Below are 16,094 nucleotides of genomic sequence, written 5' to 3'. Positions count from 1 at the left end.
AGCCGCGGCTCCGCCCCTCCATATCGCGCCCCTCCCACCTGGCCCCGCCCACACCCCTGTTGGCCCCGCCCCGCTGGCCCCACGCGGCCGGAAGGAGGAGCGGTGCGCTGCGGACTTCCGAGGGCTTTATGGTGCGGACGCGGCTGGGTTCCGCGAGCGCTGCGTGGTGTTGCGGTGGCACTTCCCTCCCTTCCTCCCTCCCTCCCTCCCTCTCTCTCCCGAATTGTTCCGTTGTCTCTCGTCGGCGCTGCCCGGCCCGGTCCCACGGCGCTAGGAGGGGCCGCCTCTGGCCGCGGCCCGCGCCGCCTGCTCGGGAACTCGGGCGGGATCGCTGAGGATGGAGGTGGAGATGCTCAGCTGCCGCAGGGAACTCAGGATGGCTGCGGGGAGACGCGGGGACGTCAGGACCCGGCCAGGGGCGGGTGGCAGCCCTCGGTCTCGCCGCAGTCATTTATGAGGGCACCGAGCTCATAAATGAGCAGCAGCGGTGGCAGCAGCGCCGAGGGACCGAGCGGTGCCTATGCCGGGGCCTCCGGCTTCCATCGGGAGCGGCGGGGCCGCACGGAGCCACGTACAGGGCCGAAGCGCCGGAAGGGAGCAGTGCTGCTCTAGCCAGGCCAGGGACGTCTGCGTGAGGCTCTCCATGCTGGTCGTGGACACCATGCCGTTGAAGGACTCAAAGAGGGGCCGGATGATGACACTGAACTGTTGAAGTGGTTAAAGATAAGCATCGTGATGGCTGTGGTGCCCTGTCTGGTGTGAACAGCCCTCTCCTGCCTGCAATGCAGCTGTGCTGGGTGCCCTGTGCAACTCGGTGGCCTCCAGGGTGGCAGCAGCCAGGAAGGGGCCCTCAAAGCCCCACCTGTTGCTCGCAGGCAAGGAACCACAGTGTGTGGGGAACCAGAGGCTGAAAGGCACAGCCCATGTTGCAGCCAGGGCTGCCCCAATGCAGGACAGCTCTTCTAAACAAGGCCTAGAGCCAGCTCCTGCCATGCCCTCTGCAGGTGCCTGAGAGCAGGGTGCAGCACCCAGCACGTGTGCTCCCTTGGGTGCACCCAATGCTGGGGGGTGGTGACTGTATGTGCAATAATCCCCAGCAGGTGCCTCCACCATACCCATATCCTGGAATCCTCTTCAGTACCCTCACTGTACTGTGGAAGGAACCCTATCTCCCAAAACCTGTGTCAGGGGCTTCTTGCTACTGTCTGTGCATGTTCTGCGTGCGCCTCTACCGCCAGACCTCATGGTCTTTTCAGACTTGGCTACAATGTGTGTAATCCCCCTTCATGGAGAAGATGGCCCGGCCTTCTGACCTCCTTGGCAACCATTCCTTTTCCCCTCCATCCTTCCAACATGCAAAGATTTGTATCCAACTTAATCCCCATTCTCCAGGGTAAGCCATGGTGGCCACCCAGATGAAACCATTATTTTCCTGGGTTTGTGTCTGATCCTTTCCCAGTCTCTAACAGATGGCTGCTGCATCTCAACACAAGTTCTGGGGAGCAAATGCCTGCGTGGCAATCCCAAGCTCAGATCTCTGGTGACTCCCCTGCTCCCCAAGGAGTGGCTATTTATTCCTACTCTGGTTGCTCTCTTGTAACAGGAGTTTCTTCTAAGTATCTGAGCATGTCTCCTCCATATGTTGCCCACAGAGCCTCTCAAGCAGGAGGGATCCCACATGGAGCTGGAGGGGAGAGTGGACCTGGTGTACAGTGGAAGGGGCAGTGAGAAGCCCATGTTGTCCCAAAGGATACGATCCAGAACTTCCAGTTGTGCAGTGTGGAGGAGCGCACATAGCTGTCAAACATGCTGCGCATCTGGTCGAAGCGCTGGCGCGTGATGGGCACCCCAGTGGCTGGCAGCTGCTCCTGGCACAGGCTGTGGGGCACAAACAGTGTTGTGGGGCCGCAGGTACAAGGCTGTGGGGCACATGACAGCTGCCCCACGTGGGAAGAGGACCCCAGTGTGCAGCAGGGCTCAGTAGCTTTGCACGTCTCAAGCAGACAGCATCTTGTTCTCAGGGCGGCACATCACACACAGCACCGCTTTTTGAGCATTGCCCCACGACAGGGAACACAGATAAACGCAGGATCTAGGCAGTGCTCAGAAGAGATGCTGCAGCCTGCTGCCCCTGGCACTGCCATCTGCCCTGCCTGGCTGTGCTGACGCAGGCAGCAGCTCCCTGCTGCCCCCCCAAGTCATGCCCCCCTACTTGATTGAGCTGTTGAGCTCCTCAATCTGCTCCCGCAGCCGCTGCGCCTCATCCTGGAGGGCCGCCCGCTCCTGCTGCAGTTTGCAGATGTACTCAGCAGTCTTCTGCAAGGTGGTGGCCTTGCTGACCTGCAGGGTGGCAGAGGTGGGATGGCGCAGGGAGCTCCTGGGGCAGGCAGGGTACAAGGGGCCACATGCTCCTTTGCTGAGCCTTGGCACCGGGCAGCAGGCCCTAGGTACAATGCGTGCACGCCAGCGCAGCCACGGCCATGTCATCACTGAGCGATGTCCCGCGTCCCTGCATGCCCAGCGCCAGCCCGTGCAGCGCTGTGTGCTCACCTTAATGCTGGGCTGGGCACTCAGCGTGCTCACCAGGCTGTGCAGTGTGTCAAAGCCCAGCTTGATGTTGAAACGTCTCTTCTGCTCAGCAGAGATGTGTGTGATGCGCCGGCTCTCCATCTGCAGGCAGCAGAGATGGCCTTGGGCCTCTCCCTGCATTGGAGACAGGCTGGCCCCAAGCATGCATCAAGGGTGGGGATGAATGTGGGGTCAGCGGGAAGGGGGTGCACAAGGAGAAGCTGCCCCTGTAAAAGGCAACACTCGCTCCCACCATACCTTGCTGGAGTCGGGCCTGCCCCGACGGGATGGTGGGTGGTGCAGGGAGGTGGTGGTACCAGGTGGTGGAGCAGCTCCTGGGGACACCTGGCCAGGCTTGGGCCAGTCACTGCCTGGGGGATGAGAGGGGATGCGCTGAGGAGAGTGCGAGCACTGCAGTACTGCCCTGGCTCTGGGGCAGTCAACCCCTCAGCTGATGGCCCCGTGTCTGACCACGTCTTGTTGCCCCATCTCATCCCAAATCACTTTCATTTTTACAACAAATGGAAGCGTTTGTGAAATGAATTTTAAATTTCCAGCAGAGTGGAAACCACCTGGAGAGAGTCCTGAGGGCTGTGGTTTACAGCACTCAACTGGAAGTGGAAATGAGCAGGGAGCTTCCTGCCCCAGTCTGGTTTCTGTGGGTGAAAGCAGGGTGCTTCCGGCCTTAAAACCAACCACTGGTTTTCAAAACCACATTCTGACACTTGCTACGTTTTGTCTTTTCCTGTTTATGGTTTTGCCCCCCAGAGAAGGAGCCAGACGAAAGGTCGGCACCCTCCCCAGCAGAATGAAATCACTGTCATTCAGATGGTTAATTAAAAGCAGTAGGAATAGAAAATAAATTGAGCTTTCTCAGGAAAAAAACCAACAACTGTGTTTGGTTCAAGCTCCCTGCAGGATATGGGGCATCCTGCGGGCACCCAGACTCACCACACACCGGTGTTGGGGAGAGCCGCTCTACCTTGGGGACCCGCAGCGGCCCTGGTGCAGCACCTGCCTGCATCACAGGCACCTCCTGCGAAGGGCTGGAGCCAGGAGACAGCACTGAGCTCAGCTGGGCCATTCTGGGCAGGAAGACAGCAGGAACATCGGGGACTCCGCTCTGCTGCAGAGAGAAGACAGGAAAGCAGGAAGGAGATTGGGTTCAGCACTCCATGTGTGGCAGGTTTACAGAGCCCCTTTGGTTACTCAAAACCCACAGTGGGACTGGGGAAAGAGCCCCACAGGGCCCTAAGGTGAAGTCTGTCCCTGCTCTGCCAGTTCTCTAACTGGGGCTGACTCCCACCCGGCCTCACTCTGAGCCCCCCAGCACCCTGGCCACAAGCTCCATGTGCATCAAACTCTGTTCTGCAAAGAGCTTCACACAGTGCTGCTTTCTCTCCACTCTCATTCCTCAGCAACAGGACAGCAATTCCCAGCCAAAAGGAGCAGTCCCCAACCTGGAGATAGGTGGGTGCTTACCGGAGAGGCTGGGGACGCAGACGTGAGTGCGGGGCCGTGCACTTGTGGGGCATCGAAGGCTGGCTCCTGCTTGGCTGCGGGAAGTCAGAGAGCAGAAGAGCACTTCTGCATCAGGCTGTCAGTGCTTTGGTGACATTTTCCTGCTCCATGGCGGTGCCAGCCCTGAGCACCAGCCCATCTGTCCATCTGCCCCGGGGAAGGCTGTGACAGCTGCAGGAAGCAGCCCACATCTCCCAGCACCCCCGAGCACCCCTGCTTACCTCCAGATCACCCCATCACTGCCACCCTCGATTCCCCAGCTGCCTCTCACCTGTGGCCAGCAGCTGAGTCAGGCAGGCATTGGACACTGTCAGCTCTGTAGTCACAGGGGGACCCGGCCTCTTTGCCTTGGTGCTGCCGGCCTTCATCTTCGGCCGCTCGCCTGGGGTCGGCCCTTTTGGGGTAGCAAACCTGGGCCCAGGTGGCGCGGCGGGGGGCAGGTGCTGGGGCGCGGCTGGGCTGGGGTACCCTAGGGGCACCACGTCCATGGCGTAGCCCAGGCCCGGGGTGTGCTGGGCAAAGCACGGCGCGGACAGCGGGGATGCAGGGTGGGCGAGGAGCGAGGGGCTGGGCGAGGTGGTGAAGGGGAACTTGGAGTGGGGTGCGGAGGCAGGGGAAAACGGCGGCTGTGAGCCCAGTAATGGTGCGCCAGGGGCCTGGCTGGGGAGGCCGAGTGGCTCCGTGCCGAGGCACTTGCTGGGGAAACCATACTGCAGCAAGGGCTTAGGTTTGAGCTGGGGGCTGAGGCAGCCAGGCACAGCGGTGAGGGGCTCGGGGGCCAGCGGCGGCTGCTCAGGGCCAAAGAAGGCACCGTGGAGGCTGAGCTGGGTGGCGTCACCGGGCTGTGGGGGACACGGCTGTGTCAGGAGGGGTGGCTCGGGCACCGGTGGCCATGGGTCACGGGCCAGGGTCCCGCTCACCTGGAGGAGAGGGCTGGGTGGGAGCGGGGCATCAGGGTTGGCGGGCACAGTTCCTCCACTGCCATAGAGAGGCTCAAAGCAGGGCGGCTCCTGATAGCCCAGTGGCATCTGCGCAGGCAGCGGCCGATGGCTGATGAAAATATCTGCGGGGTGAAGCAGAGAGATGGTGATGGGTGGTGGGGGCCTGGGGAGTGCTTCTGCCCCTGGAGAGGGGGATGCAAGGTTGGGGCACGCTGGAGGGAGCCGCATGCTGTATCCAGGACTGGCAGGGATTTGCTGGCCTCACGTTCACCTGGCAGAGCTGGATCAGCTCCTGGCTTTGCGGGCAGATTTGGTGCTCTGGTTGTGAAACATCAGAGCTTCACATGGTGGGAGGGAAGAGGCAGCTCACGCGCTTAGCCCAGCCTTGCCATGCACACTGGGACAGGAAAACCCGCCCAGTAACACCACCCAGGGGTGGAGACCCCGTCCCCAACACCCAGCTGAGACCGCATCTCAGGGGTCTGGGCTCTCCCTGCACCCCCACAGCCAGCCCTGAGCAGCGCAGAAACTGAGCCCCTGTGCTGTGGGGCAGTGGCAGAGCTGGCTTTGGGCAGATGTGGGGCAGCCCTGTGGGTCGCACTGTCCTGGAGCAGCAGGGGACGGTCCCACTGGAGTTGGGGCAAGCATTTGCCTCCCAGCCCCAGTGCTGCAGTGCGTGCTGCCTGTGGCTAACCACATCCCATGGCCTTCCCGAAGCTGAGCCCCGTGACCCAGCCACGACTCCCTCTCCCTTCCTGTCTCCTTCCCACAGCCCTGATGCTTCCGCAGGCCCAGACGCCGTGGCACGGAGCGCTGCCTGCTGCCTGGGGCATCACCTCCCCACTGAAACACGCTTTGCAGGCACATCACCCCACACAGCTCTGCTCAGTGACAGGGCCCGCCAGCACCGTGCCAGTGCAGTTTCACTGCCACCAGGAGAAGGTGAAGGTGACTGGGGAGGATGGGGCTGCTGGTCACGCATTTCCCTGTAAGATAAGAGTGGGAGTGATAGGTGGATTTGCAGGCAGCAGCCTGACAGCCTCTGGCACGGGGTCTGCATCCAAGCAGCTCTCCAGCTCATGAGCATTCACACCTCCGTTGTGTGTGCTCCAGTGCAAGCTCAGGCCCTCACTGCCCTGAGCCCATCTGGGCTGCTCCTGCCCATCCAATGTGCCCCTGGTGCCAACCGTGCTGCAGGGGCTCCTCCAGGCTCTGGCATAGGCTCCCATGCCTGGAGGGCCCTGGCTGGGACAGCCAAAGCCTCTGGACCTGACAACTTTTTGAATCTAGATCTGAGGAACAAATGCTCCTCCAGAGGGAAATGCCGTGACCATCCCAGCAGTGCCACACAGCATGCTGCACCTGCCCTGCTCAGCCCTGACACGGCCCCTTCCCTTCCGCCCTGCACACAGCAGCTGCAGCCCATGTGCCCTGGCTGGGAATGGTGTTCAGCTGCACACCCCTCACAGGGGCGGGCAGCAGCACTGCCACCCTCCTTCTTCCAGCCCACGGCTACAGGCAGTCGACTGTATGCAGTGCTGCCAAGCACTCCCATGCTCGTAATGGCCTCCAAGGCACTCAGAGCCTCCCAGCTCCACTGTCCTCCAGGGCAGCAGTTCATCCTCCTCAGAGCGGAATTCTGCCTGGTCCCAGTCCCACCCAGCCTGGGGCTGGGACACAGCGAACACTCAGAGCAGCACAGAGCCACAGCTGCCCTCCAGGGGCACAGCCAGGCATGGTTGCAGCCCAATGGGGTGCAGCACCTGGCCCCACACTGCCCCCAGCCCTCATCAGTGCCCATGCTGTGCCATCTCCTGCTGCCAGCATGAAGCTATGCATACATTTAAGGAGTTTCTGATGGCCAGCTCTGCAGATTCGATTCCTCTTGTTTCGCTTGCTGTGCTGCCACAGTGGGTGGTGGATGCTGCCTGGCACAACAGGTGGCAGCCCCCTGCCCTCCACCTCATCCATCCCTTCCCCACCCTGCAGCTCTCACCTATGCTTCTCTCTGCTCTCTCTGCCCAGACCTGCTGCCAAGCTGTGCAGTGCGGCCAGAGCCTGATGCCACCTGGGGGATGAGAGCCCATGCGGTCAGCACACCATGCCTTCAGCATTCTGCTCCAATAGCAGGCTGCTCTCCAAAGAGACCCCTGTTGCAGAGCCTGCTCCCAAGGCTGGGACACTCCATTGCTGCCCCTTGGCTCCGGGAGAGCACGGCAGTGCCATGGGGTCATGCCACCCCAACAGCCTGGCCCCAGGGCCCCAGTGCAGGTCCTACCTGGAGCGCAGTGCCAGCAGCACTCAGGCACTGGGCTGGGCTGCTCCCTCGCTTCTGCCATCAGGACTTCTCCCTCCGCCCCACACTGTGCTCTGGCACCCACTGAGGACACGACGTGGTTCCTCATTTAGGGATTGGCTTGTGCTTGCTGACTGACAGGCACCGAGCTCAGTGACGGTCCCCAGACACAGAATGGCCCCGTGACCCTACAGGAGCCCTGAGCCCCCACTCTGCCCTGCTGGCCTTGTTTGTGAGGCACAGACCCAGGCCCTTGTGTACAGTGCCAGCAAAAGTGGTCACGGGGGCATCACAGCTCTGGCATGCAGCACCCAGAGTTTGGCAGCAGCCCTCTTCCTGAAAGGGGCTCTTCATCCTCTCACCCCACAGTCCTGTGGCCAAAGCTGCAACCTTGCACAACCCACACCTCCACTGTGATCATGCATCACAGTGCCGGGGCTTTATCCCAGGCAGCACCCTGGGGAAAATGCACATAGAAATACATTGCTTTGGATGGGCACCATGGTGCCACGTGCCACTCCCAGGCTGTGCCACGCTGTTCTCAAACCAGCAGCACGAGGGAACGTTGCCCACGGACAGAGGTACTGGGTCTGCGTCACTGTCAGGAGGTGCTGCTTCAGGGGTCAGCACAGCCTTCCGGCACCACACAGGGTATGCGAGGGGAAGGATGCTTCTCAGGTGTCATTCTGACCCCTTTGAGGTTTGCTTGTGGCTCAGCCCAAAGGGCCGTGTGGGGGCATGAAGTTGTGAGGGCTGAGCCCTGGGCTTCCCACCTTGGCACAGCAGCCTGCCCCATGGCTGCCCTGCTCCCCACCAGCATCTGGTCTTGCATCAGCCGGCGGCTGTGTGGTGCAAGGGCCTGTGCTTCCTCCAGCAGAGGGAAGTGGGAGGTGGAGGCGGCTGCAGAACGGCAGGAGCCTTGGGCAGGCTGTGTGCAGGGCATGGACGTGTTTTGAAGGCTCCCGAGGCCTGGTGCTGCCTGAGGCCACTTGTGGGGTCCCACCCTGCAAAGTCTGCCCATGCCACCAGCTCCAGCGCATCTGAGGTCTCCGATGTGGCACCACACCAGCAGTGCCCGGCCCTGGCACAGCCGTGGGTACACTGCACAGCGCACACGTGACAAGGACACATCCTGACTGACTCTGAGGTGCTCACGGACACCGCACTGCTCCAGCAGTGTCCTGTGTCACAGGCAGGTCCTGGTGGTAGCACTGTGGGAGGAGGTGCTGCCAGGATGGCCTGCTTGTCCCCTGCTTGCCCCTCTGCCTGTCCTGGATACCAGTGCCACTTGGTTTTCAAGGCCAACCTGGCAGGGACCGTGACCCATCCTCAGAGGATGTAGCACAGCCCATTGTGGGGTCTCAGCAGCTCTGCACAGGGCCTCCAGCAAGAGTGCAGTGAGGAGAGGAACAGTGTCAGAGAACCTGAGTTTCCTCCATCTGTGGGGATAGCTGTCCTCTGTCTGCAGCCAAGCCCAGGTAGCTTCATATTCCTGATGTGACCTTCTGCTTGCAGAAGCCCCTTTCCATGGCTCCCAGCCCCTTCCCATCCCTCTGCTTTGATCAAGACAGCAGATGTGCTTTCTGGCTCCCCAGCAGCACCTGCTGTTGTCAGGCCAGCTCAGCTCTGTGTTGGGCTGCAAGGTGTGCAGGCTGGCTCTTACCTGATATCTCCATGGTATCATCCAAGCTGGGCTGCAGAGGTGCCAGGTCTGGCTGGATCATGTCAGCATTCCCGATATATGCTGGAAGAAGACAGAGCTGCAGTGTTAGGGTGCTGCATTCCCAGCTCCCCACCTCAGGGCTGGCACTGCTGACCTCACCAACAGCCATCCCAGTACCCAGCCTCACCCTGCATGGCTGCACTCTGCCCCACAGCACAGGGACCCAACCTCTGAAGATATCCCATTCCCACCATTCTGCCCAGCAGCACTCTGAGGCCTCATTCAGGGCCCAGAAACCTCTGGGCAAGGCTGCAGCTTTTGGAGCAAAGCCAAGAGGCAGCAACGTGCCATGAGTAAGCTGTTTGCCTGCTCCTCCTCCTCCTTCAGCAAGAGCGTAGCCCCATGGGGGTCACCTACCATCCTCGGGGAGCTCCTGGTGGGCGCTGGGCATCTGTGTCATGGTGAAGAGGGTGTCAGAGATGTCCGAGAGGAATGTGTCCAAGTCAAAGTGCTGCCTACCCTCCGGCTCCTCCTCCTCGTCCCCCAGCAGCATGGGCACCACGTTGCAGAAGAGCTGGTTGCACCATTTCTCCGTTGGTCTCCAGGCATCCTCGTCCTGCATGACATGGTGCAAAGGAGCCAGTGGGCACTTCTTGCAGGCAGCCTGAGGCCTCCAGGTTGGCTCGCTGGTGCTCATAAAGAGCTATTCAGCACCCCGATTCCTCCCACAGCCATTGGGGTCATCACCAACAACAGCTTTCACCTGCCCTTCTCCCAGGCTGCCTGGTGCAGGGATGTGCACCACATCCCACCGTCCCTGGCTTCCCCAGCAGACTCACCTGCTTCGGGCTGGAGAGCTCTCCCTCCCGGCTGGACTTTCGGAGCTGGAAGGAGAAGAAAGCCTGGATCGGCCCCCAGCAGGGATGGGCACAGGGCAGAGTTGGGCAGGGTGAGGGAGCAGCAGGCCATGTCCTCCGGCCCTCGGTCACCTCCTGGCAGCCCGCAGGACCGCGCTGCCTGCTCAGGCTCTGGCCTGGGCTGCCACCGCTTCACATCTGCCCTCAATGCTCAGTGCAGCAGTGCAGGGCTGCGCCCCAGCCTTTTCAAGATGAGCGAGGAGGAGGCTGGCACCGCGCTCCACCCCGTGTGGCGGGCAGCCAAAGCTGGTGCCACCTAAACCACCACTAGATTATCACGGCCGAGAGTGACACTGGGGTGACGCCGGGACACCAGGCCTTGTTACACGTGCTGCCTGGCTGAGCTGCGGCTGCCAGCGAATCCCAGCCCAGCTCGGGCCCCGCAGCGAGTGCTGCTCGTCCCACTGCAGCACGTGCACTGCAGGTGCGCTGCCAAGCCCAGCCTTGGCTGAGCAGCACACCGGGCAGAGCCAGCCCGATCCGGGCTGCCAGAGCGCGCTGCGGCACTGCGCATGGCCGGGGATGGGGCCACCAAAACCCAGCCACCACCACCGTGGGGACAACCATCAGCTCCATTTTGGGCACGCCAAGGTACTGCACCGCCGCCAGGAGCAGCAGGCGCACAGCCACTCACCCGCTTCTTGTAGTAGGTCCTCCACTTGTGGTACTCCCTCATCACCACCTCGATGCGCCGTTTCCAGTAGTTGCCCTCCAGCACCACAGCCTGCAGGGGCAATACTGGGGCTCACGGCCATACGGCACCCCGGGGCCGACACCCGGTCCCAGCCCTGCACCCACAGCCAGCCCATGCCTGCCCCGGCACCCTGATGGGTCCTCAGGACACATCACCAACACCTTCTCCCTCAAACTGCACGAACACAGCAAGCGAGGATGGGAGTTCTGCGGCGTCCTCAGCTCCTCGCTGTGCCCTCCGCACCCACTCCCAGCCCCAGGTGCCATGAGAGCCCATACTCTACCTCTGGTTTACGGTGCTCATCAGCTTCTGACCCCTCCAGGGGGGTGATGAAACCACACACAGGGTTCTTCCTCTGCTCTACATCTGCTCAGGGGAAAACACAGTTGGCTTCATCCGCAGCTCCCTCCCTGCGCAGGGGAGGGTACCCGTGTGTCTGGGTGCTGGTATGGTGGGCTGCCTGCAGGGCTGGGCACCCGCTGTGCCATTGCAGGGTAGCTGGGTGCTCAACAGGAGAGGCTCCGGCCCTGTACTCACACTGGATGTACCACGCTCTCCAGATGGCATTGTTGAGGCGGATTTTATCCCGGCAAAGCAGCCGCTGCCCCTTGAAATTCTTCCACTTTGGTGACACCAGCTTCCCACTGCAACATCGAGGAGAGGAGGAGCTGAAGGGGACCATGCTGGGACCCCCGGCACAACCCCAGTCTGGGAGCTTTGCTGATCCTGCAAGGCCTCCAGCGCCCCTGGGATCACAGCATGGCACACGGAGGCACTGATTGCCCAAGTCTGCAGATGTGGCTCCGAGGTGGGAATCTCCAGCTGCGGGATTCCTGACCTTCCCCAGGTGATGCTGGCTGCTCCCACCGCTGTACCAAAGCTGCTTCTGATGGGCAGCATCCGCACATGGAGCGCTGTGCATGCACTCCTCCCCAGTCAAAACGTTGTCCCTTAATGATCTCTGTGCTGCTCTGGATCCCACTGACCCCTGTGCATGCAGGGAGGAGATGAGGTCACGGCTGGGCTTGGTAGGTGTGCCGTACCCCACGCAACATCTCTGGAGCACTCAGCAGGTGACAGCAGGGTGTCCTCAGGGAGCTCAGCACTGCTGTTGCTCGGCCCCATCTCTGCAGTGCTTCTGTCAGGGCTCCCCCACTGCTGCTTCCAAGACCCCGGGGCATCCTGTCCCTCAGCTCTGTGGAGCAAAGTAGCTTACATGGCCGCTCTTCCTGCTACTGGCAGATACTGAGCAGAGACCCCTCAGGTCCCCCAATTGCTGACGTAGGAACACATCCGGGGGCCAGAGCTCTTGCCCGCAGGAAGGGCAGGGAGAGATGCAGATGTGGTTCTGTGCTCAGTCCTGGGGCCCAGGAAGGACCCTGTCCCCACCACTCTGGCCTGCAGAGGGTTAAGGCTCTATCTCTGCACTGGCCACTCTGCTATCAGCAGGGATTTTGAACTTTCCCCGTGGCACAAAACAAACAGCATAGCGTTGCCAAGCAGAGGAGCCAATGGAAAGGACGGCTTTCCCCGGCACGTGGCCAGCTCCTGCTGGTCAAGGCTACCAGCCACACTCCTCTCTGGTGCTGCCCACGCCGCCCACTGGCTTAAAGGAGCAGCCCCAGCCCACAGCCCTGGCCCTGCACTGCAGCAGGGTGCATGGCCCTGCATGGGGCTGGTGGGACTGCAGTGTGCTGCGGGACCTGGGGACGGGGGGAGATGCCTCTGGGCCTTGCCACAGCCTGCTTTCTTTCTCCCATTATTGAGAATCTCTCCCTTCTGTTTTGGAGCTTATCAGGCTGATCTTTGCACACTGGTTTGCCTTGAAGGAGGCCCCACCCTTTACTGAAGTTCTGCCCAGAGGAGATGGATGTGAACACTGCACTGAGCCACAAGAGGATTGGGATGCGGCAGCACCTTGGCCCAGCACAGGTGTCCTGCTGCCCTGCAGGGATGGGATCATGAGCCCCACCACCGGCTGTGGCACACAGAGCTCAGCCTGTGCCCAGCCCTGGCTCTGCAGCCAGCAGCTCCTGTCTGCTCCGTGATGCACTCAGCCTGCCCAGAAGTTCAAGTGTTGCCACCCCTGCGGTGCAGTAAAATGAGTATTTTGCTCCCTGTCCACGCCAAGAGGAGGGGGAAGGAATGAGTTGGTGCACGAAGGAAACGGGCTGCAGCAGGGGAGAAGGCCAAGAGACGGCCCTCCTTGCTGACGTGAGCCCCCCTGGCCCTCCCACCACATGGAGCAGCAGGTAGCAGCAGCAGAGCCCCTCCTTGTTCTGTGGCAGGAGAGACAGCACCAGTCCGGGTGGGCAGAAAAGGGACCATTTCTCAGTCCTTAGCCTCCAGAGGAGGCAGAATCTGCGCTCTGATTGGTATGACTCTCTTTTTAGGGTACTGGAGAGCTGCAGAACATGATGTCTGTGAGATGGAGAGGGGTAGCATGGAAGGACAGAAAGGCATCCATGAAAGGGAAGAACCAAGGGTGAATTTGGGTACAATCCACAGGCAAAATTTCCCTGGCTGGATTCCACTACTCACAGCTACTCTTAATCCAGGGCCAACCAAAATCTGCTCCCGTGGATGCTGAACAATGCAGCCAGGAGATATTGCTGATGTTCCAGGCTCTGGGATGGCCAACAAGGGTGCCATTAACACTTTGTAGCTGTTGTGAATCCTCCTCGCCAAGGGCTGCCATTAACTTCAGCTACGGCTTGGCACGGTGACGGCCCTGGGGCTGTCATGCTCAGTGCAGGAGGGAAAAGAAGCCCAGGAGGGGCCAGAAGACACCTGAAGGGATGGAGCCATGTCTGCAGCATGAGCTCTGGACGGCATACAGCTCCTGTCTGCTCTACCCCCAGCCACGTGAACCTGCCCCCCTCCTTTCTGCCCCAGAAGCTCTGGAGCTCAGAGTGCACATGAAGGCAATGCTGGCATCTCCAGCCCCATGCAGCAAGTAGGGCAGCTGTGGGGCTGCGACAGAAAAGGGAAGCGGGGCTGCCCTGTGCATCAGTGCCACCCATATGTGGCACCCAGGGTGACTCAGCTGGGGACATCTTGGCTGTCACGCTGATGACAAGAGCGAACATGGGCTACATCACCCAGTTCCTGCAGAGCTCTGCTCTCACCAGCTCCTAAAGCGACCTCACCGTGCACCACGCCAGAGATGCAACTGAAAGTGAGACCTGGTGTGGGACCAGGAGATGGGCAGAACTTCCGGTTTTGCTCAGGCTTTGTTTTCACAAGGCATCAATAGCAGATTGCCATCCCAGGTTTTCACTGGGACTTTTTGGGAAAGCTGTAACCAACAGTTCTGCTGTAAGGTGTTGTGCTGTAAGGAGCGTGCTCAGGGGTCTTGGTGAAAGAGGGGATGTGGTCCAAGGTCACGGGCCCAGGCACTAATACGCAAGGAACAGGAGCTTGCTGTCACCAAGGTGTGGGATGGCAGGTCTCTGTCCCCATGGGCCTGGGTGATGTGTGTGGCCAGAGGAACGCACAGTCACTCATCTGACTTCGCTGGAGAAAAGGGGAGAAGCTTTCGGGAGGCCCTGGGCAAAGCACTGTGCAGCCATCCTGTCCAGAGCGCTGGAGCAACATGACAAGTGGGTACAGCTTTGGGACGGCCGGCCAAAGGCTGAGAGCTGCAGGAGGTGACGACAGCTCTCCTGGAGGACAGCGGGTAAGATGTGCCAAGACAGGAAGAAGTTCCCAGCTGCTCCATGACAGCTGCCCCAGCACCAGCTCCTTCCCCCCGAAACCTCCCAGGACAGCATTTTGTGAGCAGACATCACATCACAGCCCAACAGAAGAGCAGACGGGACACCATCCATCGGTTCGCACTTAGCAATCAGCAACGGGGCGATCAGCAGAGCCGGGGCCTCCAAAGAGCCGGGGATCAGCGAGTCGCCCTGGGACTCACCTGTACTCCAGGCTCATGCACTCGAAGAGCCGCGTCAGGGTCGGGTCAATGCTCCGCGGATCGGCGGCCGAGGGCTCGGCGCGGCGCTGACGCCGGTGGGGCAGCGCGTCGCGGTGCGGGGATGACACCATGAAGTGGCCGCTATGGATGACCTGCGAGGGGTTCTGCGGCCCGGCGCCGGGCCCCGCACCGCCCGCGGTCGCGTCCTCGGAATCGGAGTCAAAGTCGGAGTCGGGGCACGGTCCGACCGGGGGCTGCGCGAAGGGGCTCGGCAGCCCCAGCTGAGCCCGAGCCATCGCCCGGCGCCGTCACGAGCCCTCGGTCCGCGTGCCGGCAGCGCCCAACCCGCGGCACCGCGCGCCCCTCCGGCCCCCGGCCCGGCCGCACGTCCAACGCGCTCCCGAGCCGCGGCGCACCGCACTTCGCCCGCCGGCACCGCCAGCCACGCGGTGCGGTGCGGCCCGGCCCGGCTGCGCAGGCGCTCCTGGCGCTGAGCCGCACTTATAGCGGCGCGCTGATCCCGCCCACGGCCGCCGTTCGTGGCTGCGGGCTCTGCGGCGCGGCTCGCCTTCGCTCGCCCCGGCGCCCGGCCCACCGCTCGCTGGCGATCGGCTGTGTTTACCCGGAGCTGATCGGGTGCCGGCAGGGAGAGCAGCGCGGTGTTTACCCAGCGCCTCTGCCCTCGTGCGTCTCCCTGCACTTCCGAGGGAACAAATACAGATTAAGGGACGCAAACAACTCAAATTATAGCAACGGGCATCCAGCTCTGCACAACGCTCGCGGAGTCACTGAGCCGTGCTGCGGAGATGCGGACAGCCGAGGGGAAAGCACGTGCGGAGATGTGGGAGAGGGGGCTGGCAGTGCCGGGCCGGGCGGTGACACCCGGCAGGTATCGGGGATAGGACAGGGCTGATTGTGGCTCTGAACTAACAGAGAGCAGTTTGGAGCAGCTATAAGGAAGAAGTTCTTTACTCAGAGGGCGGTGAGGCGTTGTGCTGCTGCCCCGAGCGGCGGGGGCCCCATCCCTGCCGGTGCCCCAGGCCTTACAGCAGAAGACATCGCTTCTGCTGTTTAACCAGAAGGTGTGTGCCGGTTTGGTTCCCGGCATGAACAGTTGGAAAAAGTCAGAGGTGAGGAAGTTGGGTAATCAGAAGTGAGAATGGCGATAGAAGGTTGGTCGTATCAGAATGCCCGTGTTCGGAAAGAGATTGAGGCCGTGGAAAGTCCTAGGGCTGCAGGGGAATAAGGAATAATTTGATAATGGTTGTTCAGCAGTTTTCAGAACACGAGAGCTGGGGGGACCAGGAAAAGGAACGGTGATAGAATTTTTATTAGAATCACAGCATCGATAAGGTTGGAAAAGACCTTTAAGGTCCCGAATCCAACCCCAACCCACCCCACCATGTCCCTAACCACAGCCTTCAGTACCACATCTCCACAGTTCCCTGTGCCACTGCATCGCTGCTCCTTTTGAAATTTTTCTTAATATCCAACCTGAACTTCCCCCAGTGCATTTTAAGGCCATCACCTCTCATCCTGTCGCTGTTACCTGGGAGCAGAGGCCGACCCCCATCC

General features: G+C 61.2%; 1 protein-coding gene across 12 annotated transcripts; it reads right to left on the bottom strand.

Annotated features, from left to right (window-relative positions):
- Nucleotides 1-108: 108 nt before the first annotated feature.
- MLXIPL (MLX interacting protein like) lies at nucleotides 109-14,912 on the bottom strand. 12 transcript variants are annotated; one of them, XM_052688764.1, is made up of 17 exons: nucleotides 14,520-14,901; nucleotides 11,138-11,244; nucleotides 10,884-10,966; nucleotides 10,541-10,630; nucleotides 9,829-9,873; nucleotides 9,407-9,605; nucleotides 8,990-9,070; nucleotides 5,010-5,152; nucleotides 4,361-4,931; nucleotides 4,051-4,124; nucleotides 3,520-3,694; nucleotides 2,827-2,939; nucleotides 2,551-2,703; nucleotides 2,213-2,340; nucleotides 1,755-1,878; nucleotides 576-705; nucleotides 109-380 (listed from the first exon to the last, which is right to left on the bottom strand). In XM_052688764.1, exons 1-17 carry the CDS (start codon nucleotides 14,813-14,815, stop codon nucleotides 271-273), a joined length of 2,622 nt encoding a protein of 873 aa, XP_052544724.1. In that variant the 5' UTR covers nucleotides 14,816-14,901; the 3' UTR covers nucleotides 109-270. The 12 variants fall into 12 exon arrangements, 11 of the variants coding, with proteins under 11 accessions (XP_052544724.1, XP_052544729.1, XP_052544728.1 ...); XM_052688769.1 differs by having other exon boundaries at nucleotides 3,551-3,691; nucleotides 4,361-4,500; XM_052688768.1 differs by having other exon boundaries at nucleotides 3,551-3,694; nucleotides 4,361-4,500; nucleotides 14,520-14,898.
- Nucleotides 14,913-16,094: the final 1,182 nt, after the last annotated feature.

Source organism: Tympanuchus pallidicinctus, unplaced genomic scaffold (assembly GCF_026119805.1).
Source record: "Tympanuchus pallidicinctus isolate F22 unplaced genomic scaffold, pur_lepc_1.0 scaffold24, whole genome shotgun sequence".
Taxonomy (NCBI): Eukaryota; Metazoa; Chordata; class Aves; order Galliformes; family Phasianidae; genus Tympanuchus; species Tympanuchus pallidicinctus.
This window is presented reverse-complemented; position numbering and strand designations above follow the sequence as displayed.

What these genes read in the sequence shown, in the direction of transcription:
- MLXIPL (XM_052688759.1), bottom strand. Translation starts at nt 14,815, where the DNA reads ATGGCTCGGGCTCAGCTGGGGCTGCCGAGCCCCTTCGCGCAGCCCCCG. An exon ending in AGCTCTCCAGCCCGAAGCAG is followed by an intron (nt 9,606 to 9,828) that starts GTGAGTCTGCTG and finishes CATGTCATGCAG; the next exon opens with GACGAGGATGCCTGGAGACC. An exon ending in GCAGGCCCGACTCCAGCAAG is followed by an intron (nt 2,704 to 2,826) that starts GTATGGTGGGAG and finishes TCTCCAATGCAG; the next exon opens with GGAGAGGCCCAAGGCCATCT.